Below are 22556 nucleotides of genomic sequence, written 5' to 3'. Positions count from 1 at the left end.
TTTTTGGGGGGGGGGGAACGTGTTGCAGCCATACAATTCGAAGTTCATGATTATTTGCTAAAAAAAAAAACAATCAGGTTTATCAGTTTGGACATGAAACATCTTGTCTTTGTAGTGTATTCAATTCAATATGGGTCGAACATGATTTGCAAATCGTTGTAGTCTGTTTTTATTTATGTTTAACACAACGTCCCAACTTCATTGGAATTCATGAATACTCACCAAAGTATATACATGTCGCCAGTGCGCCACATGGCACTGTTTCAAAATAGAGAGCGAGTCTTAAGAAAATGCAAGCTTACAGTATGTGTCCAGTTGGGCGTGGGAGTTCTCGTCTTGTTTGCTCTTCCGTATAATCCTCACCCATCCCTGAAGCCGCCCGTTCGGACTCTGGAACCGGGATTCGTCGCGTCGCCTCGCTTCGGCGTTAAAATATCACACGATGCGATATATCGCGCCGTGCCGTTACCGCAATAACTGACGCGGCCGCCAAATGTGTAGATGGCAGATGAAATACAACCTGAATGGTAAACTGTGTAAAGTCGCTCTGTAAACTAACTGAAGTTGCAAAACAAAAAGGTCGACATTCAAAACAGTAATGCAACATCCAAAGCTTTTATAACCTTGGTGACATCACATGAGGCCACCACCATGTAAACCATCAAAGTCTCTCTTTTTTCATTATTATTATTTTTTTTCTCTCTCTCTCTCTCTCTCTCTCTCTCTCTCTCTCATCATCCAACTCATTTTAGTTCACGGGCCACTTATAGCCTAATTTGATTGAAAAGGGGCAGGACCAGTAAAATCTCCCAAAACAAATCAAATACATCGAGAAAATCTTTACATTTGTTTTTGGTTTTTTGAAATTGATTTTACAAAACCACCTCTGATTTCTTGAATCTTTTGCTTCGGTTTGTCATCAACAATGTGTGCATATTAGTCGATAACAGTGATTGTATTTTAAGGCAGCCGTGCCCCCGCGGACCGGTACCGTGCAAAGACGGTTGGGGAACACTGTTTTAAGGCACAAAACCTGAAGTCACAGGTATTTGGAACTGAAAAATATAGTATTGCACTTTAAAATAGAATCAACCTACAAAGCAGGACTACCGTTCCATTTTTTTTTTTTTTTTTTTTTTTTCCAGCAGCATAATAATTCTCCAAATGATCCTTCGTCCCCACCACCACAATGTCTTTTTTTGTTGTATTTCTGTCACTTTCAAATTCATCCCGCGGGCCGGATCGTACCCAGCAGTGGGCCGGCTTTGGCCCGCGAGCCGTGTGTTGGACACCGCTGATCGAATTCCCGTACTGCACGTGTGGCGCTGGTGTTTGAAGGTAACACGAAACATCGCCAATAAACCGAACTGACTTTATTAGGATGCGACTTCTGTTACTGATCACCACGGCGACGTTTCCGAATACATATCGAACGACAATAGGAACAAGCAGTCGCCAAGCTTGGCGAATAATCTCATCATCAAGGCACAACAAATAAAGCTGAGAAGTTACGGACATTGTGTCGTATTAACCGAAGAAGCCGAAATCATTTGTGAGACGCGGGAGGAACTCGGGTCGTGGGTTCACTGGGCGGAACCTTTGGCGGCGTCGAACATCTTCTTCCGTCCCTCCATGCCCGACATGGCCTCCACGTTTTTCCTCCAGTCGCTGTCCTCCACTGGCCTCTTCTGCAAAACACAAACGATTGCTAGGTTTCTTTGTCGAGTTTTGAACGGATGCCCGAGACAGAGTGCGAGTGCAGTCGGAGCGTTTGTAGCACGTGTTAAAGGTGCGAGACATTTATTTCCACTTGACAGCGCTCACACCTTCTCCGTGTCCTCTTTCTTGACCGACTTGAGGTTGGCTCGGAGGTCCATGGAGACTTTATGCTTGGAGCCCAGCAGCGAGCGCAGGATGGCGTCGGCGGACACGCGAACGCGGCGCAGGGCGGGCCTCTTGAATTTGCCCCTCAGGTCCAACACCTTAATGCTCAGATCTTTAATCTGGACCGGGGAGAGAGAAGGAGAGGCACTTCCCGTTAGCGATGCGACGGCTGGCGATTTTCCGATGCGGCGGGGTGATGCACCTCACGTGTGTTGAGCATGACTTTGGCCTCGATGTCGTAGCGCTCCTCATCTACCGCGTCGATTTTGGCGTGGAGCTCTCTGCACAGATCCTGCATGTTGAATTACACGCACACGAATCAACGCTATTAAGGGTGCGCTTCAGCCTGTCGACTGTTGCCTAGAAGTCGAATCGCAGCACTTGTCCTGCTGTTGAATGACCGACGGGTTAGCGGAGGGAACGTTCGTGCTCGTCGGGTCCACGCGCGCCAAACCTGCAACTGCGCCACGCTCATGTGGCCGACGTTGAGGGACGGAGCTCTCTCGGCCAGGTAGCTATGTTTCTCCCTCTCTTTATCGACGATCTCTTGCTCGAGTTCCTCCTTGGCCTTCGCCACCATCAGACTCTGAAGAATACAGAAAGACAAAGCGAGAGAGCACCCTGACTCGCAGAGCACGATATCTGCTGCCCACCCGCGGGCCGAAGGTTTTCTCACACCTTGAGCATTAGCTTCCTCGAAGCTGAAATCTTTGGTTTTCTCTGAATGAAGAACATGACACGAGGTCACCGCCGAGCCGGTCTCGTTGGTTATGTGTCATTACGGTCGAATATGGTTCGAATCGTTGCTCTTACCTCGGGCCTGGAAGAGACGGGCACGACGGTAAAGAGGAGAAAATATTCGTTATCAAGGCGGGCGAAGTGATCGAAGTGAAATGTTTGGTTTGCGTGCAACCGGGATGCCGTTCATAGCGGGTGAAGTGAGTTATACGCAGTGCGTGACACCGGAATGAAGCAACAGACCGATACTCGTGATCGCTGTGGCAATTTGTCACAGTTACGTCCACATCAAAGCGTATCGATGTCGTTGTGCAACTCGGGCAAATCCAAGGTTCTAATTGTGTTAATTCAAACATTGTTCGTCGCCTGGAGCTTTTCGAATAGCGCGAGACATCGTGTTTTGTCAAAATTGTTCGAGCCCATCAGGGATGTGACTAATTTTCAAGATGTCAAAAGCAATACAAATGGAATGTATTTGTTGTCTTTCGCCGCTTTCGTGTGTCATTTCCAGGTAGAAGATAAACATTCGACGAATGAAAATCCACTTTAAGCGGATATTCATCGTTTTGGGCCTAACTGGAGGCACGAGTATACGGGGCGAGTGAACAGTCTATAATAAGAAGACGTCCTCATAACTCACAAATGCTCCGGCATCCTGGCGACGGAATCTGATTGGAGGAGAGAGAGCAGCGATTAGACCAATGTGATTCAAATCAGGACGTCATGCTCAGGTAATCGCTCGACAACATCATCGTAAGAGGTTTTTCCTAACAACGAGGCAAAAGCACGTGAGCATGAAAGTTGCGTAACCTAAAAAAAGAAACATTCTCGATCGATTGCGACGATTATCTTCCGTCAAACGTTCACCCTGAGGCGATGAATTATGATAACAGGACAAGAATTCCTCTCATCCGCGGACCGCCGCGGCGGATTAGGAACATTCCAAACGGATAACTGCGCCTCATGCAAGTTCTGTCCGCTGTCGCTGTCTTTCTCCATGGGATTATCTTGCACAGAGGAATCCCAATAGCCCGTCTCCCCAAATAGACGCGGGGGGGGGGGAGGGGGAACATCTGATAGACAGCTGTGGAGGGCCGTTTGGTCCAGGGATTTACCTTCAGTAACTCATAAGATGCTTGAAAGCCAACTTTGCAAAGTAATACGGAAGGAAAAAAAAAAAAGCCACCAAAGCTTCAGTGCGTGGAAAGGTCACATCAGCTTGCAGGTTTCGCCCAGTAAACCTGACGATTTGTCAAGGATACAACTTAGGAAATGATATTCATGAGTGACCATTTTAGTCCCAATACTATTATTGGGACTTGCGTCTACGTTTTAGCTACGTGTTAAGTCAACGCAGACCATTTGCTCGGCATCCCAGTCAGTGACCCTTGAAAACATCGCATGCCACTTTATTACCGGCGAGTTGTCGTGGTCGTCACAGCAGTCTCCAATCGCATATAGTTAAAGGATCTTACCAGTGACGGAGGACGCAAAGAAGATGCGAGCGCAGAGCGACGGCCAAAATCGGAGCCCAGCAATTTGGCGGCCCTCTATTTAACTGCACCTCCCATTATCTCACTTCTCTCTCTCTTTTGTTGGCGGAGGCTATTATTAGCCCCCACCCCATTTATCTCATCGCCTACTCTTCGTCTGCTCCCCCGCCCCGACTTCTTTCTCACAGATCCATCTTAAACGAGCAAGTCTGGCTCACGGGGCGACCAGCGGCGATGCTGCCACCTCGCGCGAGTTTTACCGACGAGAGATCGTCTAAAGACGGACGTCAAACTTCTTTGCGCGAGGGTGAGAATCTGTTGCGATGGCCGTTACCGGTTGGAATGGAGCGGTCGTAGCGAGAGAGAGAAATAAATCCCATTCATCCGGTCCGGCCACGGCAAAACCCCCCCAAATTTCTTTTTCATGGGAAAAAAAAAAGGCATTCAATAGTTATTTTTTGGGGATACAACAACGCAGCAATCAGGCTTGCTGGCTTAATGGCGCATTACTGCCGCCGAGTGAAACCAATCTGCATCGATGGCGGTTGGATGTTTGGAAGTGTGCTGCCGCCATCTAGCGTTGGGGGTCTGAAGCGGAAATTCTTCAAATTCAACGCCAGCCGCTATCACCAATCCATCGAGCAATTATTTATTGGTTTTACGACGACGTCGCGGGATTCTGTTAAAGGGTTGAGCTCAATGGACGATTTGGGATTTTTCTGGATTTCTGTGACGGCTCGCGGCCCTGTGTCCCACTAGACTAGACCCGCCCCTGCCCTGAGAAAACAAGGAGAAAAGATAAGCTCCCTTTTAAAACACATTAAATAATAGAGCAAACGTTTCGACTAGCTTTTGATTTCAAAACTAGTTATCCATCAATTTGTTCTCGATATGTGATAATATGAAACGATCATACATTTCTATAGTTTCACTTCTGTCCGAACGAAAATGTAACTGCGATGTGGCCCGTGACACCTCTGATGTAAAGTTTTATGCATGTGGTTGGCTACAAGAATTGGAGTTCACTGTTCCACTGTCTTCGTAATGTTGTATTGATAGCATACATAATTGTATTAAACACAAATTATACCACGAAAAAAAAAGAGTCAAATCGTTTTTTCTTCATGTTAACCTTCAGACACGCATGCAAAATCTTATCAGTCTGTATTGTGGGAGTTTTCAAAGTCAGTCGAACAGCACCCCGCCCCCCATCAAAAGCGATGACGTAAGACAATAAAGTGACTCGAGTCGAGGGTGTTTGTGAAATATCAAGGCACACACGGCGAAAGAATCCAAGCGTCACTGTCTTGATGACGCAGGGCTATTTATCCACATTGTCGTTGACGTCGTCGTTATTTCCGACAACAAAAATCTGTCTATAGAAGAGTTAGATGGACTCATTTCAACATTTGCATCCAGTCACTTGGAAAAGACCCTCGAGCGCTTTTTATTGGTTCACTCCCAGGATTGTGGAGATGCTGAAATCAAAACAGAAGCTTATTTAGCAACGTAAACATGACACGTTAACGGCAGCGACGTGACACTGTTGCCGCGGCTACTCGGCTAATTCGGGAGCCCGGGATACCGGGCTCGCTGAAGGAGCGCCGCTTCAGATTCCTGCCCCCGTGAGTCATAGTTCAGACTTAAACGCCGGCGTCGCAGACGTGCGAGGTTTTGGAGTTAAGTCGCACTTGTTGTCACGGCTGGCCCCGAGAGTTCGCACGTTTCATTTTCCCGTCCGCATATTGGATCTCTCGAATTGTCTGTGATGTAGTTTGCCTGCGGTGGACTGAGGGAGGACTTGGTTTCCAGTTTAAGCGAGGGCACAATTCCAGTTAAGTTGGCTTCCAGATAACATGTTCAAATGTCGACGCGAAGTGCCCGGAGACAAACGCGCGCGCTTAAAAATACTCGGCGGCCGAGCGAGGGAGAGGCCGGCCCGTGTTGTGACTTTCCCGAGCTTAAATCGCAACTTCATAACGGCCTCGGGGCGGACTTTTGCTTTCGCCGGGACGACCGCGTCGCCGTCGAGACGCCCCAATAGGAGGAGGCCGCGTTGCAAAAACTGCGCCACCTCGTCGGAAACAGCGTGGATGTTTTCAGTCCGTCCCTCGAAGTGGCGATCAGCGCCAGATGCAACGGAGGGGAGATGAAAGCTGGCACTTAAGAGGCCGAACATCTCACGACACGCTTGAGGACTCTCGTTCATCCAGTGTGTCCTCACGCAATTTGAGATGTTTGAAGGCACTCCCCGACTCTGGAGTCTTTTCAGCTCACCAATTCTGTTTTCATGCGCACAAAGGCAATTTTGTCCCGTTTCTTATTGGCCGACATGCCCGTCTTTGGCCTTCTGTTGTCACTAAATTAGATGAGAAACACTTCTCTGCGTGTCCTGCTGATAGATGCAACTACGGTAACAACCTTTTTGTTTGTTTGTTTGTTCGTTCGTTGTGTACGACGACGGATCATTTCTCTTTTGACCGAGCCCTGCCGCGAATAGCGAAAATCTGAGGCATTGGCGCCCACCTCGAAACGTTTACTATTGCCTACATGCGATTAAGAGATGATCAAGTGTCACACGAAGCTCCTCAAATCACTCCAACATCGGTCCTTGGAACCGAGATGGCACCAAAGCAACACTTTTATTGTTTTGGCCTGAGCAAAAAAAGTGAGCCACAAAACTATCAAACTGCTGCAGTCGATTTGCCGAGTCGAATCGGTAGCTGTATTTGCGCGTGAAGTTCTCCTGAAGTCCAAAGTCGCGGTCACAGCTCGTCGTCGTCGTCGTGCAGGTGCGCGGCCGAAAGGCGCCTCTTCCTCCCCGTGCGCACGGCTTGGAGGTTCTTGTACCGGACCAGGGCCAGCGCGATCTCCGCGTTCCACGCCGTGCCGTCCCGCGGGCAGCGGAAGTCGATCTCGCGGCCGCCGGCCATGACCACGGTGAAGTAGACCAGGCCCCGCTTGTACTCCACGCAGTCCACCGTCAGCATGCGTTCGAAGGGCAGCTCCTCGGCGCGGGACGCGGTGCAGCTCCAGGCGGCGCAGGGCGACTCGGCGCGGGCTGCGGCGGGACCCTCGCAGCCGCGCAGCCGGAGCCCCTCGTCGGTCAGCGCGCAGCGCTTCTTCTTCCACAGCTGCAGCAGCCCGCCGCTGCGCTTCTCCAGCAGCCCGTCTCGCCTCACTCGGGCCGGGAGAGACATCGGAGCTCAGCGGCGCGCCTTCCGTGAGCGCGTGAAGCAGCGCTCGCGCGCCGGGATGTGTCCGGACTTGCCCGGCGTGGGGAAACGCCAACCTCCGCGCGCACGTGTTCGCGCCCGCTCCTCGCCCGTGACGTCACGACCGGCTTCAAACAAAGTCACGTCACGCCACGTCACGCGCCGCCTTGTGACTCAAACGAAAGGCAAGTGTGACAAAACTAGATGATCTTCGCAACCTTTATTTATTATTTATTAACCTTTATAAAGCACTAAAGCGCCCATTTTACATGAGGGGGGAAATAATCTGACAGCACACCACCTGACAAAAAAAGTGTCACGCTGATGGTCATCAATTTACGCGCTAGTGGACTTTTGGTGAAAACTGGCCCGTTTGCACTTATTCCGTTCGCCGAAGCTTTTCGAAAACGAAATCTACCTCGCCCTAAAAACCTACTTTGTTAAAACAAGCAGGCCCACCGATTCCGCTTGCACGATTCGAATTAGGAGGAGTTCTGGACTTGGGTCAAAATCAGACTGAAATGCACTTAAGTGCAAACTTAACGTTGTACTGTCGAGTTTGCTTTTTTTCTTTAAACCAAGCGCGAGCTAGCATTGGCTCGACTGTCACGCTATTCAAATAATGTGCTTACGTAGCTTTGCTAATGTTTGTGAACTGCCAAACGAAAAAGGCCAAATTATTTTATGATCACTCCCCCCCAAATTAGAAGGCCGCATAACACGAAGATGAAAAGTGTTTTAATATATTCGATATGAAAGATTTATATCGGCCATGTTCTTTGTTTGCATCAGTGATGTTCTATACCGCAGATTTCCTTTCGGATGCGATGCCAGGAAATATTTAAGCTAGTGTTGGCGATACCCATCTGATTCGACACTTTGTGAAAATGTAACTGATGTGCATAGTAAAAAAAAAAAATGTATTTCAAATCATTGCTTAATAACGAATACAAGACATCAGAGTAATTAATGTATTCATTTTAAACTTGGAAGAGTATACAAAGGTAGGGGTCAGATGCTGTTTTCTACGGAATGCTCTGGTGACTCATTGAGTTTGCCAACTGAAGTATCAAAAGTATTGATATGTTGATTTGAGAAGCGATTTTAGAAAACAAAAATGTGCTATTGGTGGTATCAATGCTGCAACCGTCGTTGTACTGCGTTGGTGTACGCACACGTCATTCACTGCCAGCCTTCGCAGCTAACATGGATATTTGACTTCTAAAGCCGTCAATGGCAGTGAATGTGTTCAAACACATTGATTGGTTTTGGGCTGTGACAATCTCCACCTAAAGGCCCTTGGTCAGAAAAAGTATTTGTATTCATGAGAATGTTTGCCTTTTTATTGGGGGGAAAAAAGAGATCTACTTTTCAATCCCTACCTTTAATATTTATTTGAGCAATAACTGTCCAAATATTCCATATATCGTGTGAGTGTATTGTAATAGGTTTTGATGCACGCCCCATATTTGATATTACAGGATATTACAAAATAGGTTAAATTCCGTGCCGTTTTATGTATAAATGTGTGCTGGCATGACAAAGTTCCTCGAATCATCATTAATGAACGTTTAATGACCTTGGTTAGCCGTGGTCCCCGGCCAGCTAATCTAACGAAACGTTTTGCAATTTAATGCAGTTTATTATAACACAGGTCCAGTCCCCACAACATTTGACACACCTGCGCAATCGAACGGGACCTGATACAAGACTTGCATTCTTTTTTGTATTCTTTTTTTTTTTTTTTTTTTTTCTTTTTCCCCGTAAGATACATATTCATTTTACTGGGTATTTACTATGATGGAAAAATGGATGGCACCATGCTGAAACACATGCATACGGTCTCATTCGAGTAGTTAGTGCAGGTGTACCTAATGTTGTGGCTGTTTAGTGCACAGTTATTTGTGTCGAGCGGGCAGTGACGTCACTCCGATGCCGTTGTTCTTTCGTCGGTCGCGCCTAGCGAGTGAGTGGCAGAGCTCCGGCCCCACCACCGTATCCGTACCCCTTCGGACCAAAGTTCTTCGCATAGCACCCTGTGGAACAAAGCAAAACAACATGTATAACTAGCTTCCTTTGGTTTCAATTATAAGCAGTGAGACTATATACTGTACGTTACCTACCTAACTTCAATGTGGGAACACTACGGATGTGTGTTTTTATTATTATTATTATTTTTTTTTTACATTATTCCTTACAGTGAAACCCAATATATACCCCAGACTGCCACAGTGGGAGAAATAAGGACATTTGGCTCATCTTAGTAGCTTTAGTTCAAAGGTCAATGATGCTGCATGTCGAGGTCCATGCAGACAACACAAATCTTTGTTCATTACTACTCATCAATTGGATTTTTCTATCTTCACGTGATGTCTTCAGTGGACCTTGACATTTATTGGGAGAAAAAAAAAAATTGCTGTGAATTGTCGCTGTTCACCCTCTTTATAGTTAAAATTCCAATCATCGCAACCCGCTGTTACAAAACGCCCAACGTACATTGTCCAATCCCAATCTCTCCATCGAATAAATATTAGACTTTTAACAATGAAAATCTTCTCGATACCACATTAGAAAGTTTGGCTGTAGATGTGTGACAACATTTGCAGTAGTCGGCAGAGTTAATTTCATGAATCCTGCAATTGACTTGACGGGTGGAAGATATGGCGCCCTCTGCTGCCTTTTTATGTCCACGACATTTCTGCCTTCTGGTCTTGCATAATATTGCCAATCTGTGAATGAGCGTAAAGCTTGGGTGCGTTTAAAAAATACCCCACCCCACAAAATAATTATAATAAAAAAATAAAAATAAAAATAAAAAATGTCAAGTATAAGTATAAGTATAATCTTTGTGTTGTTACCTTTGCAGTAGATTTCTCCCTCCTTGTCGGCAAGTGTGGTTGACTCCAGGCCCTTACCGCACGTGGCGCAGCGGAAACAGCCAGTCTTGTGCCACGACTGCAATTAAATAGAAGGTCGATTTTTTATTTTATTTTGCAAGCACGCCTCCGTGTCGTCTTTCTTACACTGCCAGCTCCGATCACTTTCTCCGCAGCGTAGACGGCCTTGCCGCAACGCGGGCACTTGTCAGACCCTCCGAATTTCTGAGCCAACTTGGACGAGTTCGGGTTGGTGGTCGGGCGATGAGGGGCGGGTCTGAGTGGGATATAGGACTGTTAAGGCCTGACGAGACGTAAGAACTGTGTAGCTTATGGGGTAGGACTCACTCTTGGTGGGTGATACCCTGACCCTCTCCCTTGTCCATGGTAAGGGTGCCTGCTCCGACACCATAACCGTAACCCTTCGGCCCGTACTTCTTGTTGTAACATGCCTTGCAGTAGAGTTCCTCCAGATGTACGGCAACAGTTGTACTGTCCAAGCCCTTCCCACACACCACTGAACAGATGCAGACGTAAAAAACAAAACAAAAAAAAACGATATATTTGCCAGCTCATGTGAACTTTGAGCTCATTGGCTCATTTTCCCGTTTATGGCGCAGTTGTTTGTTTTCACTTCAATTCCATTGGAGGAATGTACCATTGCAACACAGAAGCACAAATAACGTCATCGCGCTTCTGTCTGTGTGAGCCTCATCGAGCAAATTTCCGACATTTGGCGCACCGATTCGTCGGCAAGACTCGCGGGGCCCGATGATCGTGTTTCCACGCAAATGGCGTGGTAACGTGACGGGCGACCGTGGGATAACCTCCAGCTTGCCCGTGCCTCTAAACAGGACGGAGGGATGGAATTGAAGGGCATGCGCATCCCAATTTAAAAATTCCTGGAGCAAAGTGTAAATCGAGCCCAAGTCTTGATTTTACAGATTCAGTTTTCCACCGCAATATGTAGAGTACGTGTCGTCGAATCTTCACAATTCAATAGTCGGTTGGGATCTCTCTCGTTTGTGACATGTATTAAGTAGTCAGCTAGTTAGACAGTAAGCAAAGTCAACTCACAGCACGCAAAGCAGGACTTGTGGAAGCGTCGACTGTCGCAGAGTACCTCCTCTGCGAAGTAAACGGTCTTCTGACACCGCCCGCACTGGTTTCCTCCTCCTAAATTCATCCTTCTCGAACAAATGCATGCATGAACACGGAAGCGGTCTCTGTTTATTTGGTGTTCTTTAATCGAGGGCACGTTACTGACACACAAATGTTGCACAACCGCCGGTAGACTGCGGATATAAGTAGAAAAACAAACGGAATGGGGAGACTTTCGGTTGCATTCCATTTTATGATGCGCAACTGCTTTGCCGCGGGCCGGCGTCCAGATCTTCGAATTTCACTGCTGCCGGTTGGCCGCGGTTCTTACGCACAATCGACAGGCCAAAAGAGCTGGAAAATGAATTTCGCAGAATGTATGATTTGTTGATTACGATTCGTTCCTGCTCTTCGGCTCACCTTAACTTTTCTGTTAAGTGTCAAAATACGCATCACATCCACATCCTAACATCACAACCTTTGATGCATTTGAACTGAAAAAGAAAATGAAATGGAACCAAAGTTGAAAAGTTTCATTTATTCTTAGCGTCTGATGTTTTCCTACTCCCCCCCCCCGACCAAGTTTCATAAAAAAAACACCCAAAAAACCTGGCTTGCTGATTTTTTTTGGTTTTGTTTGTTTAATCCTTGACTTCAGCGCTCCTGTTTTGTTACTTTTTAACTGTATGCTTCTTAAACCAAGCAAACACCAGCAACGTGTCTGCTTTTGTGTGTGTGTGTGTGTGTGTGCAAAGTCTAAAAAGGGATTTTCATCTGGCTGCTGGCCCGACTTGAACCAGAAAGGGCGTTTTTTTTACCCGTCATGCATTTTGCAAGCAAATGGTGTGAGAGGAGGACGGAAGCTTCTAGAAGTGGAAGTGTTTACATACCTGCAGCTGCGTTCGGTTTCAAGGACAGGTCAAAGTGTGACTCTTAATAATCAGCCGAGTAGGACTGTTGCGGCGCCCTCCTCGGTTGAAAATGTGCTTTTCCTTGTCGCCGCTTCAGCCGGCAGCCGCCCGAGCGAGTTCAGGAAAAGGGAATTTGTCTGAGGGAGGGGCAAGGGAACGAGGAAGGAACCTGCGGAGCTTTGTTTTTTTGTTTTGTTTTGCCCAGAGAGAAATTCAAACTATTATGCTCAAATTGCTTCGATGCCATGAAGACATAATGTGCAGACAGAAAACAAAACTAATGACTGGGAGGGAAGAAAAAAAAAAAAAAAGCTTCTTCCCCTTTTGAGGTTTGCTTTTTAACAAGCGGGTGTGTTTATTGGAATGGTTTCGCACAGCGACCGCCAACCCTGTTAAACTGTGTGTTCCACGATGTCTTATCAAATGCGGCAGTAACTTCTATTTCCTCTTTTACTACGACGACCTTTCACACATAATGCCTCTGAACAGACACACGCCAAGACTGGCAAATGTACCCCACGTAAATGACGCAGATTAATCCCAACTCCCGCTGACCTTTAGCCCTCAGCTGTAAAAGGTCAGTCGCGCAACGCTCGAACGAGAACATTCGGTCGGACGTTCTTTGTTGGGGTCGTCGGTGGTTGAGGGAGACTTTGCTACCATCGTGTGGTCATTTGTGGCAACAAATCTAGATTTCAACTCAAGCCACGTTGTCCGCACGCCAATAATCGAGCCGAGTTTGAGCATCTGTCTTCTCTTCCGCTCAATGTCAACAAAGGCCAGATTGTCGCCTTGCTTCTATTTCTTCTACTACTACTACTACTATATTACTACTCTTCTTCTTTGGAATATGAATTGTTTCAGACCTTTGGTGGGATTTTTGGCCTTTGATCTTGGAGACCATGATTTGACATTCAACGGTTGGCACTGGCTGTTTTTCCTGTTGTCTTGTTATCTTATCCCCATAATCGCCCCGAAGGTCTGGATTTACACATATCAAATGCAATCCTGAAAATGAGGGAGCAAACGACAAACAAGGAGGAATAGGTTGATCATTTGGTGTCAGTAAATATGATACGACGACTAAACGCCGACTGACTGCGTGGGCGCAATCGACACACTTTTAGCGTGAACAGACATTTAAAGCGAACTAGGCTCTGTGCCAGTGGATGTCGACAGTTTCGATACGCCACAAAAGGGTAAAGAAACAAACGAGCATTCTCACACTCGTTACAAAATATGATAGCCATGGTAATCATAACTTTATACCACGCATTTCATCAACGCAACTATAGCGGTACAAGTCTACCTAATGATATGGAGTGTTGTCATTTTCAGGATGTTTATCGTCACCACAGAAGGAACCGAGAGACAAAAAGTGACACATTTATATTACCACATGCAAAAGAAGCTTTTCAGACAGCCACTTCCTGTCGGCAGCGCTCGGTGCGGGGAGATTCCACAGCACGCGAAGCTGAACGATGGTGTCGAGGTTGTCGATTTCAGCGTTTCCACCGAGCGAGAAGGGAACGTAGCCAAAATCGTATCTTATTGACGCTGCGTGCATATGCATCATAGTTGAATTGATTACAATTGCTGTTGTTACAAAGAAAGCACTAGCTATAAGGTAAAACATGTTTTTTTTTTAAATAAATAAATAGAAAAAGAAAAGGAAGGCCAATAGATTAAGTCGCAGTGAAGCTCGCAATTGCCACGATGTCACGAATGTCGAGATCTGGGCAATCCTGCACTGTTATCGGAGTTGTCTCCAAAGAACCCCCAAAGAGCGTGTGAATAATAGCCGGGCGAGGCTAAGTCCTGGAAAACCCGGCCCGCGATGCAGAAAGGAACGGCCAGTCGGGCGGCCTGCTACGGCGAACACGTCGTTAACCAGCGGGCCGTCCGAGGAGGTGATCAGGCTGACCTTCGAAGATTTTGCTGATGGCTGCACCTCCTGCAAAAGAGGTGAGAAGAACGTTTTGTGAATTCGCTTTCTAAGTTGGAAAAAACAACAACAACGCAGGTTCGGTAATTACGTTCTATGAAAAGAATACAGCTCGTCCATCCACAAAGGCAACAAATTGTCCCTTGCCTGGGTAAAACATTGACGAATTTCTGCCTCCAAAATGGCAAAAGATTTCAATTTTAGTTCAAAGGCATCGTAAACGTCGGAAGCTTTTTCTCAAGAATGGCAACAAACACTGAGTAAAAGAAAGTCCAATCAAGTGACAAGACATTAACTATGATAGCAACGTTTTAAATGTATGTCACGATTGGATATTTTACATGCAGTGCTTTCGAGCGGAGAGGTCCACTGAATGTTGTCTCTCTTGTAAAAGGAGACCAAATCCTGGTCTTGTGACTCTTTATCTTCTCTGACGTCCACGGTCAGACAAAGATTCTTTGTATCGTTGTTATTTTGCAGGCGTTCTTGTACAAATAGCCAACCGGCTTGTCTTGGATCTGATTGTGTTCTCCGGTCTAAGTAAAAATAGAATGGGGGGGGGAACAATTATCCACTGGCAAAAAATTATGTTAACAGTCGGTGTTAAATTGGCCCACGGAATGTACAGCAGATGTATTATGGAAGGCTTGTCATGGATTGATACTAAAAATGCATACCATTTGTTGTAGTGGTTTCTTCAGCTTGTTGCACAGCTGCAGACACCGCCTGACATCGCCGACACAAAAACAATCGGCCGCATCCTGTCGGAGTTGCAGTCAACTCTCGACGATAACGTCTTCGTTACAAGTTCCGGTTGCAGCTTTTTTCGACCTCGAGATGACCGCAGTTCAATGGCGGTGTTGTGTCACTGTCTAAAACAGATAAATAACTGGATGAGCCACATTTTTATTCAATTAAACCACAACAAAACTGAGATAATTGTTTTGGGCAATAAAGAAAAGAGGATTGCTGTGAGGAAATACCTGGAGTCACTCCCTTTAAAAACCAAAGACCAAGTCCGAAACCTTGGTGTTCTGATAGATTCCGACCTGACTTTCAACAGTCATATCAAACCAAATACTGAAACTTCCTTCTACCATCTGAAGAACATATCCAGAGTGAAGGCTTGCATGTGTCAAGCAGACCAGGAGAAGCTCATCCATGCTTTTATCTCAAGTAGACTTGACTATTGCAATGGTCTTCTGACTGGACTCCCCCAAAAGAGGATTAAACAGCTGCAGCTCATTCAGAGTACTGCAGGTTTAGGTTTCGGGCCCGAATAAAACATTGTGTATGAAAGGCGCTATATAAATAAATTTGCTTTGCATTGTTTTTTTTTTTTTTTTTTTTTTTAAATGTTTTTTTTGGGGGGATAAACTTTTCAAAACACATCTCGTTGAATTGGCCTTACAACTTGCAAGTGTTTAGTCAAATAATGGAAATGGATTTGCTTGAAAGTTGCATTGTTCTGCTGACAAACACGTTCTTCACGGAGAGTTTTGATAGCCATCGTCATGCATACATTTCCAAATTGAGGAAAGGTGCGTGGTAAAAAGCTGCAGTTTCCGAAACCATTTGATGTTCAATGTTTCCGATGGATTTGGATTGTACGTTGTACGTTCATTCACAATCTACAATGACATAGTGCATCATACACTAGTCAGGCATTTTAAAAAGTGTCCTTGTTGTGTAATCTGTCGTTTTTTGGTTTTGTTTTGTTTGTAAAAAAATAAAAAATGGTGGAGACACCATCGCAGTATTAAACATGAAAACATGCCAAAAATAGCGTAGCAATCTGTCAAAAATAACAAGCTGTCACATACGTATTAATAACAGGTTCATTGTTAGTGCAAAACAGCACTGCCTCTGACAGATATTTGCAATTATCTTCGAGCTTGCGTGAGCATACTTCCCGTGATGTATTAACATTTCCGCCGTCCTTGCGGGTGGAAGCTGCTCGGACTTGTCCGCGCAGGTATCCCAAAGACAGCTTTAACTGCGCTATACGCGTCCCCACGGGCAACGGCGCTTTTTAAGCCTTTCACGGGCCGCATCTCATTGAAAAGCGGCTTGATTGCGACGTCGCATTTTTCATCACGTCGTACGCCGCAGAGGCCTCAATGCCTAAATAATAGGGACACCCTCCTAATTGACATAGTGTATACACAAAAGTATTGAGACTTTGTTTTTGTTTTTTCTGTAGATCAAACGCATTTCCTTAAAGCGGCAGAGAAGATGTTTCGGTGGACTTTGAGTCGATTTCGAGTGGCGATTAGTGGGCCTTGTCCCATTGTCTCCTCTGCGTTTCACAGGTGAACTCGTATGTTTTGGGATCCCGAGCGCATCCTTTCTTCGGGTTGACGTCTTTCCACCCGCGCGTGCGTGTGTTTTCCATGGGCACTCGAGCTTCCTCCGTCAACATTCCTGTTAAGCGGCTTGAAGACCGCAAATGAGGACAAGCGCTGTATAGAAAATGAATGGATAGCCTCGCTGTTGCAATGTCTCCCCCCTATTTGCTCGCAGCATCAAAGTGTGACTCTGCAACACACACACACACACGCAACCTTTCAGATGTCCCTCGGGGTTACAGTAACACAAGTGTGCCGTTGTCACCACAACGGCGTCTGTCAGGGTCTGCCTCTGATTGGGGGGGGGGGGGTCGATATGCCTCATGGGCCGTTAGAAGATTAGCTATGACATGACCTCCCTTTTGCACACACACACACACACACACACACACTTGACACATTTTGCATTCTCCTACCCATAATCCCTCAGTCATAAGCCACTTCCCGTTATGTGAGACAGCCAAACAAAGCAGCACATCATGTGAGCGAACGAGCTGAGCAAAACAAACAACGGGGGCGGGGAACGCCGCATTATTGTGAGTACAGTTATTTGAATCTTAGCAAAATGGGTTGATTCCGCCATGTCTACTGTATTTGCACGAGCAAGATGGGTACTTGCGTTTGCAGTGAGGTCACGCGTTTGTTTATTTACTGGCAGGCAAAAGGCGCATGACCATCCTCAGGCTGTATAGGTCCAGTTAAGCGACAGCCAGCTAATACCTGAAATGGAACCAGATGAGATCTTTTCATGTAAATCGCCACCATTTTGATCAGTCATGCCGTGTCAGCGTGTTAACAATGCGTTGCTTTGGAAAAGTCGAGATAATGCTCCCGATGAGGCAACCTCGTCAGTCATTCATTTCACAACCTCCGCTAAGGCTGTACATTCGGGTTCTCAATTATGATGATGATTATTATTATGATTATTTGTATGTACCAAGTACCACCTCAACAAATATTGAGTGTTCCTCAAAAGCCGAGAGATTTGGTTATCTTTATTTCAAACGTGTAAGAAGCATGAAATAATATAATAGAAATAAGTAAATCAAAAAACAAACAATAACAACAAGGTAGATTAAAGGAACAAACAAGGTCAGAGCAGACACAGAGTAGAAACGTATCAACTTCCTTTTTAAATAGTATTTTTTTTTTTTTCATGGCGAGCCGCTGTAGCATTCCGCGCAGTCGGACCAATAACACTGATCTTAGATATAGGAAAATGAAAAAACAATCGGAAACAATGATTCAATTAAAAATGTACCGCAACATAAAAGTGAAATTCAAAAATGAACTAAAGTATGAAAAAATAAAATAAAAGGTTCAATGCAAATATGTGCTTAAAGGTTAAATACAACTGAACTGTACTTAAAAAAAAAAAAAACATTTTGCCAAACCGCTTCTCCTCACTTGGGTCGCGGGCGCGCTGGAGCCCATCCCAGCGATCTTCGGGCGAGAGGCGGGGTCCACCCCGAACCGGTCGCCAGCCAATCGCAGGGCACATCGAAACAAACAACCCATTCGCACTCACATTCGCACCTAAGGTCAATTTAAAGTTTGACCGAAAGTAAAAAAAAAAAAAAAAAAAAAAAAATGAACTGCACACGAAAACTAAAAGCGTACTGCACATGATTAAAAAAAAAAAACACATAACCTCGAGGAGCACCACGGGATTGCGCGCGCGTCCTCGAGTTCTCATAAAAAAAGTGCGCCAACCATTCTGAGGATGACCGAACGTGTGTCATCGAAGCTCATTGTGTCATTTTCAATGGAGATACTTTTGGTGGGTTAAATGGCTTTTCCCTGACTTTGTCCAGGAAAGTGACTTTGAAAACGAGTCACTTGAGAGTGCGGGCTTCTCTGCGATTGGCTCAGGGTGTTGTTACCGTTTGTCACAGCTTTCCTGTCTTGGCCAACGCTTCGGTTCTGCAAACCAATGAGAGGGCAGCCGCTCGGATGCAACGGTGATCCGGGAAAAAACAGCCCATTGTTCCCGGGACGCCGGAGAAGCGCGACCTCCCTCCCCTGGGCCCGAGACGCACTCTCGTGCCCTGTTGGCAGGTAGGACATCCGCTCGGGTCGGACGATTCGGAACATGTACTTTTTTTTTTTTTTTTTAATCCTAAGCATTTTGTGAGACGCCTCACGTCTTTATTCATCTCTTGTCACTTCCGGCAACGCTGTTCAGCTCACAGACTGAGGCATGCGTTGCTAGCTCGCGCGTTGACCGTGCGATGAGTCAGCTTTCATCGCAAGGTTGCGTGCGCGTGTCTTTGACGGAGATGCAGTGCTTCTGTGAACGGACATAGTCCGGTAAAAATCGATATTATGAGCGATTAGGGCCTCGTTGATCTTGTCCCGACGCCTGCAAAGTGCTTTGCTTACAAATTGCAACAGGAACACTGGCCCCTCTACAACAGCGGCTATTGTTATTACGCATCATTTCCAGCAGATGTCAGTATTGCACTGACAGATTTACTCACATTGAGCCGCTACTATGCCTTATTCCGTCACCTATCGCCTCTCCCTCCGCACCACCACACCCTTAAAATATAACATACCCTATTCCACATGCATCACTTTACCAGCCGATAACATAATCAACATAATATTATCCCCATTTTATTGGATACAAATGTCGAATTTTTCCGGTCAAAGCCTGCAGTTTGAAAGTATCACGTGGACTCTCTGACAAGTTGGTTGGAATTTGATCTCCGGTTCAGTTCAGAAGAAGGAAACAACTTTCCCCCTTCTACAAATCCCCAATGAAACCACACGGTCCAGTTCTCACTAAAACATCTGCTTCTTTGCATTTTTCTAAAATGATTTTGGAACAACGACGGGTTGTTTCCGACGTCAATTGTTCACGGCCTGCAGTCACTGTCGCTTTGCGTACCCGAGAAACTCTAAAGCACTTATGAGTACATATAGATACAAAATTCCAAATTCCGCATTGCTGGTATGGTTTCAAATGCAGCGTTTGATAAACGTTTGTGATGACTTCAAACCAAAGATTCCGCTCTCAGTACCGCTGTATAAATCCCCTGCACTGATGTCATTTATGACATGCTGAAACGCTTACGCTAGATTTTCCCACAAGTCTCCTGATAATAAGTTTTATGAGGCAGAGCAAATCATTTTGCAATCTCGTTCTCTCCCAGATGTTGTGATCCTTCACCAGTTTTCTGTTGCTTTCTCTTTTTTTTTTTTTTCTTCTCTCCAACCTCACCGCCTCCCATCCTCCCGCAAGGATGCGCGAATGATACGATATTACGCTGTAAGCTTTCGCTTGGGCAAGACACACATGCGCACCGGTTCCATTGGCTCGAGCTCGAATATCGTTCTTGAGACCTTGGTGCGTTTCCCAACGGGACAATGAGGAGCACTCGCGCCGGAGAATAGTACGGTGGCCAGGAAGCGCAAAAAACAATATAACAAATTGTGCAACGCCTTTGCATTTCAGAAAACAAAGGAACAAAAAAAGCAGAAACACAGAAACTAATTACAAAAGATGAAGCATCCAGAAAGGGAACGTCCCATTTCACTGAGATTCTTACAAAATCCCACGGCCTTTCTCGGCAAGACCCGCCCCGCTTCAACATGATTGGCTCATATAATATATATATATATATATATATATAAAATCTATCTTTTTATGGTTTCCGAAATGTGATCGAGTACAAGATGTTGTATGCACAGCATCAAACGCCTCTCCAGGCTCGCCGTTCAGGGCGTCCGTATTATACAATCGCTATTTGGGACGGACATCTCGTTCCATGTGTGTCGCCTCCCCCTTGCCGCGACGCAGGAGCCAATCATGTTGAAGCGGGGCGGGCCTTGTTGAGAAAGGAAGGGATTTCTGAGAATGTCCGTGAAATGAGACGTTCCCTTTGTGGGTCTGTGTTTGGTCTTTTGTAAAAAGTGTTCCTGCTTTTGTTCATTTGTTTTCTGAAATGTAAAAGTGGTTCACAATTGGTTATATTGTTTTGCACTGCCGGGCCACCGTCGAATAGCAGGGCTGAAGTGAAAATCGCGTCAAGGAAAGCACAGAAAGCGGGCAGTGTGTGTGTGTGTGTGTGTGTGTGTGTTTGATTTGCTAATCGGTTATGTGAGCACTTTTGAGCTGCCGCCGCGAGCGTGTGCTTGTTCGCTGGACTCGGACTGCCGTTTGCTGCTTTGCTTGCTGGATGACGCAGCGGGCCAAATCGATTGCATGGTTGCTCCAAAGTTGTGCTAAGAAACAAGCTCAACTGATGGCGACTGAGTTTGTCCAACAGATTCACATGTTGATGTTTCAGGATCCGCTGTTTGATTCTAACACCGTGTAAAAGCCATCCCGAGTAACGCGTGTGGTTTCTCCTTGGCTTTTTTGTGACTCCCTTATTAGGTCATTATGAGCGGGGGCGTCAAGGTGGCGTCCACCCTTCGGCCACCTGCCCCATCGGGAATCCCGCTGCCACGCCCGCCCTTACCTGCCTCCCAGAAAGCGGACAGGCACCAAAGGACGCCGACCTGCAAACGCACACCCACGCACACTCCCGCGCAGTCGCCATCGCTTTGCCCTCGGAGCTGCGGCCTACGTAAGTCATCCGGTAGGGACGTGCCGACAAATGCGGGCCCGAAGCCTCCGCCCGTCCGCCAATCGGGTCTGCGTGCTCGCCGCACCTCTTCTTCAGCCTGCAACAGTCCAGCGACTCAGCGCCGGGTGCCTCCGCCACACTCCAAAGAAACTCCGGATCCGGAAAAGCCCACACAGAATGATGCGGATTTTTCCCTCGATGGGAACTGTAATAGAAACCACTGCACAAATACAAACCAAACATGGGGTACCAGCAACTCGCGTCCTTCGCTTCAGCTCAGGAGAGGAGAGCATTCCACTTCCAGGGCGATTCACGATGTCGTGCCGAGAAAGGCGGAGGAGGCTCCGAAAATCCACCCAGCCCAGTCCTCTATCGCCAACAACGGTAACGTCTGCCAACCTCCCGCTCCAATTCGCCATCGGGAAGCCATCGGCGCTCTCAGCGACGGCGGCGCCCCGTCGGACGAGGAGATGGGGACACCGGAGGGTTCGAGTCCACCGTCCTCTTCCAGTCTTCCGCTGCCGCCGCCGGGCATGCTCGCCATGTCTGCGCCGCTTCGAGGCCCGCAAACGGAGCCTGCTCCCGTGGAAACGCGAGCTCCGCGAGCCAACATGGCCGCAGTTGCTCCCTTCAGCTTCAGGTCAGTGGTCCTTGGTTCTCGAGTCTTCCGCTGTGACCCACGACGATTTATAAAGCCATCTGTCTCATTTGTCCAAACGACCTCCCACTGTACAGACTGGCTCACACCCGCTCGGGGTCATGAGCACGAGTCCGACAGGCTTGTTGTGGAATTTCATTCCAATTGTTGCGTGTCTTTTTTACAGCAAACACACACACACACACACACACACACTTGGTGGTTTCTGGAGCAGAGCTGATCTTTTAAGTGTCCACTAGAAAGCCGTTAAGGCTGAGTAGACTCCCTCAACAGGGCTAAACGAAGGAAAGAGGAATAAGACTGTGATGTGTCAGTATGTGTGTTCCGTGTGTTGTGTTGACAGGCTGCAGGTGCAAGAGGGCGATTTGTCACTGGATGAACTGAGCGACTGTTCATCTGGATCGATAGAAATCTGCTGCGACGACCTGACACCAGGTTTGACAACTTCACCGTTATCGTTCGCACGGCTATTTTTGTTCTCCGAACTCACCCAGCAGTTTCGTTTCATCTGCTCAGTCGGCGCGAGGGCACGAGAAGGCCAAGCGATGGCTTCTCGTCATGTTTGGGTGCTAACCTTTCAGTAGCAAGACAACATTCATCGCGACGGTCATACAAGCCATGCCCATTGCAGATATCTGACTCCCATTGTTGGACCTGAATAGACTCGGGGATAAGCAGCCTTAGTCCAAATAAATGCCTCCTACTCATCAGGCCTCGGCCGCCGCGTCTGAAGTAAGGTGGCGCCGTTTGGAATGTGTGCCTCGGCCTGCGGCTGCGCCGACCGCGGCCGGTCGAGATGAAGCGATGGAA

The 22556-nt window shown here is 46.8% G+C and overlaps 4 protein-coding genes across 8 annotated transcripts in view; 1 reads left to right on the top strand and 3 right to left on the bottom strand.

Annotated features, from left to right (window-relative positions):
* Positions 1-140: 140 nt before the first annotated feature.
* tnni1a (troponin I type 1a (skeletal, slow)) lies at positions 141-9294 on the bottom strand. 3 transcript variants are annotated; one of them, XM_061696774.1, is made up of 7 exons: positions 4098-5588; positions 3263-3290; positions 2563-2704; positions 2339-2470; positions 2087-2176; positions 1827-2003; positions 141-1688 (listed from the first exon to the last, which is right to left on the bottom strand). In XM_061696774.1, exons 3-7 carry the CDS (start codon positions 2617-2619, stop codon positions 1584-1586), a joined length of 561 nt encoding a protein of 186 aa, XP_061552758.1. In that variant the 5' UTR covers positions 2620-2704; positions 3263-3290; positions 4098-5588; the 3' UTR covers positions 141-1583. The 3 variants fall into 3 exon arrangements, with proteins under 3 accessions (XP_061552758.1, XP_061552742.1, XP_061552749.1); XM_061696758.1 differs by lacking the exon at positions 4098-5588 and adding an exon at positions 9202-9294 and having other exon boundaries at positions 2563-3290; XM_061696765.1 differs by having other exon boundaries at positions 2563-3290.
* phlda3 (pleckstrin homology-like domain, family A, member 3) lies at positions 5600-8198 on the bottom strand. The gene has a single exon (XM_061696787.1). The coding sequence runs from the start codon at positions 7313-7315 to the stop codon at positions 6881-6883; it is 435 nt and encodes a 144-aa protein (XP_061552771.1). The 5' UTR covers positions 7316-8198; the 3' UTR covers positions 5600-6880.
* csrp1a (cysteine and glycine-rich protein 1a) lies at positions 9048-12468 on the bottom strand. Its single transcript, XM_061696745.1, has 6 exons — positions 12198-12468; positions 11284-11393; positions 10555-10723; positions 10354-10483; positions 10189-10285; positions 9048-9366 (listed from the first exon to the last, which is right to left on the bottom strand). Exons 2-6 carry the CDS (start codon positions 11390-11392, stop codon positions 9290-9292), a joined length of 582 nt encoding a protein of 193 aa, XP_061552729.1. The 5' UTR covers position 11393; positions 12198-12468; the 3' UTR covers positions 9048-9289.
* A 1216-nt stretch (positions 12469-13684) lies between these two features.
* LOC133412932 (neuron navigator 1-like) overlaps positions 13685-22556 on the top strand; it is a 67447-nt gene continuing 58575 nt past the window's right edge. For 2 of the 3 annotated variants that reach the window (XM_061696732.1, XM_061696713.1), the window contains exons 1-4: positions 16910-17047; positions 18407-18569; positions 20896-21728; positions 22090-22181. In XM_061696732.1, coding sequence (XP_061552716.1) covers positions 20902-21728; positions 22090-22181 — 919 coding nt within the window. In that variant the 5' untranslated portion in view covers positions 16910-17047; positions 18407-18569; positions 20896-20901. Of the gene's footprint in view, positions 14184-16909; positions 17048-18406; positions 18570-20895; positions 21729-22089; positions 22182-22556 lie in introns of those variants that run through there. The other variant, XM_061696722.1, reaches the window with a different exon arrangement.

The sequence above is a fragment of the Phycodurus eques genome, chromosome 1, assembly GCF_024500275.1.
Source record: "Phycodurus eques isolate BA_2022a chromosome 1, UOR_Pequ_1.1, whole genome shotgun sequence".
NCBI classification, from domain to species: domain Eukaryota; kingdom Metazoa; phylum Chordata; class Actinopteri; order Syngnathiformes; family Syngnathidae; genus Phycodurus; species Phycodurus eques.
Note: the sequence above shows the minus strand (reverse complement) of the source record. Positions and strands in the feature narration are given on the sequence as shown.

Coding starts and splice junctions, on each gene's coding strand:
- tnni1a (XM_061696758.1), bottom strand. CDS start 2,619: ATGTTCTTCATTCAGAGAAAACCAAAGATTTCAGCTTCGAGGAAGCTA. Junction 2,004..2,086: donor TCATGCTCAACACACGTGAG/GTGCATCACCCC, acceptor TCCCCGGTCCAG/ATTAAAGATCTGAGCATTAA. Junction 1,689..1,826: donor AGAAAGAGGACACGGAGAAG/GTGTGAGCGCTG, acceptor TGTGTTTTGCAG/AAGAGGCCAGTGGAGGACAG.
- phlda3 (XM_061696787.1), bottom strand. CDS start 7,315: ATGTCTCTCCCGGCCCGAGTGAGGCGAGACGGGCTGCTGGAGAAGCGC.
- csrp1a (XM_061696745.1), bottom strand. CDS start 11,392: ATGAATTTAGGAGGAGGAAACCAGTGCGGGCGGTGTCAGAAGACCGTT. Junction 10,724..11,283: donor CAAGTCCTGCTTTGCGTGCT/GTGAGTTGACTT, acceptor GCATCTGTTCAG/TGGTGTGTGGGAAGGGCTTG. Junction 10,286..10,353: donor AAGTGATCGGAGCTGGCAGT/GTAAGAAAGACG, acceptor ATTTAATTGCAG/TCGTGGCACAAGACTGGCTG.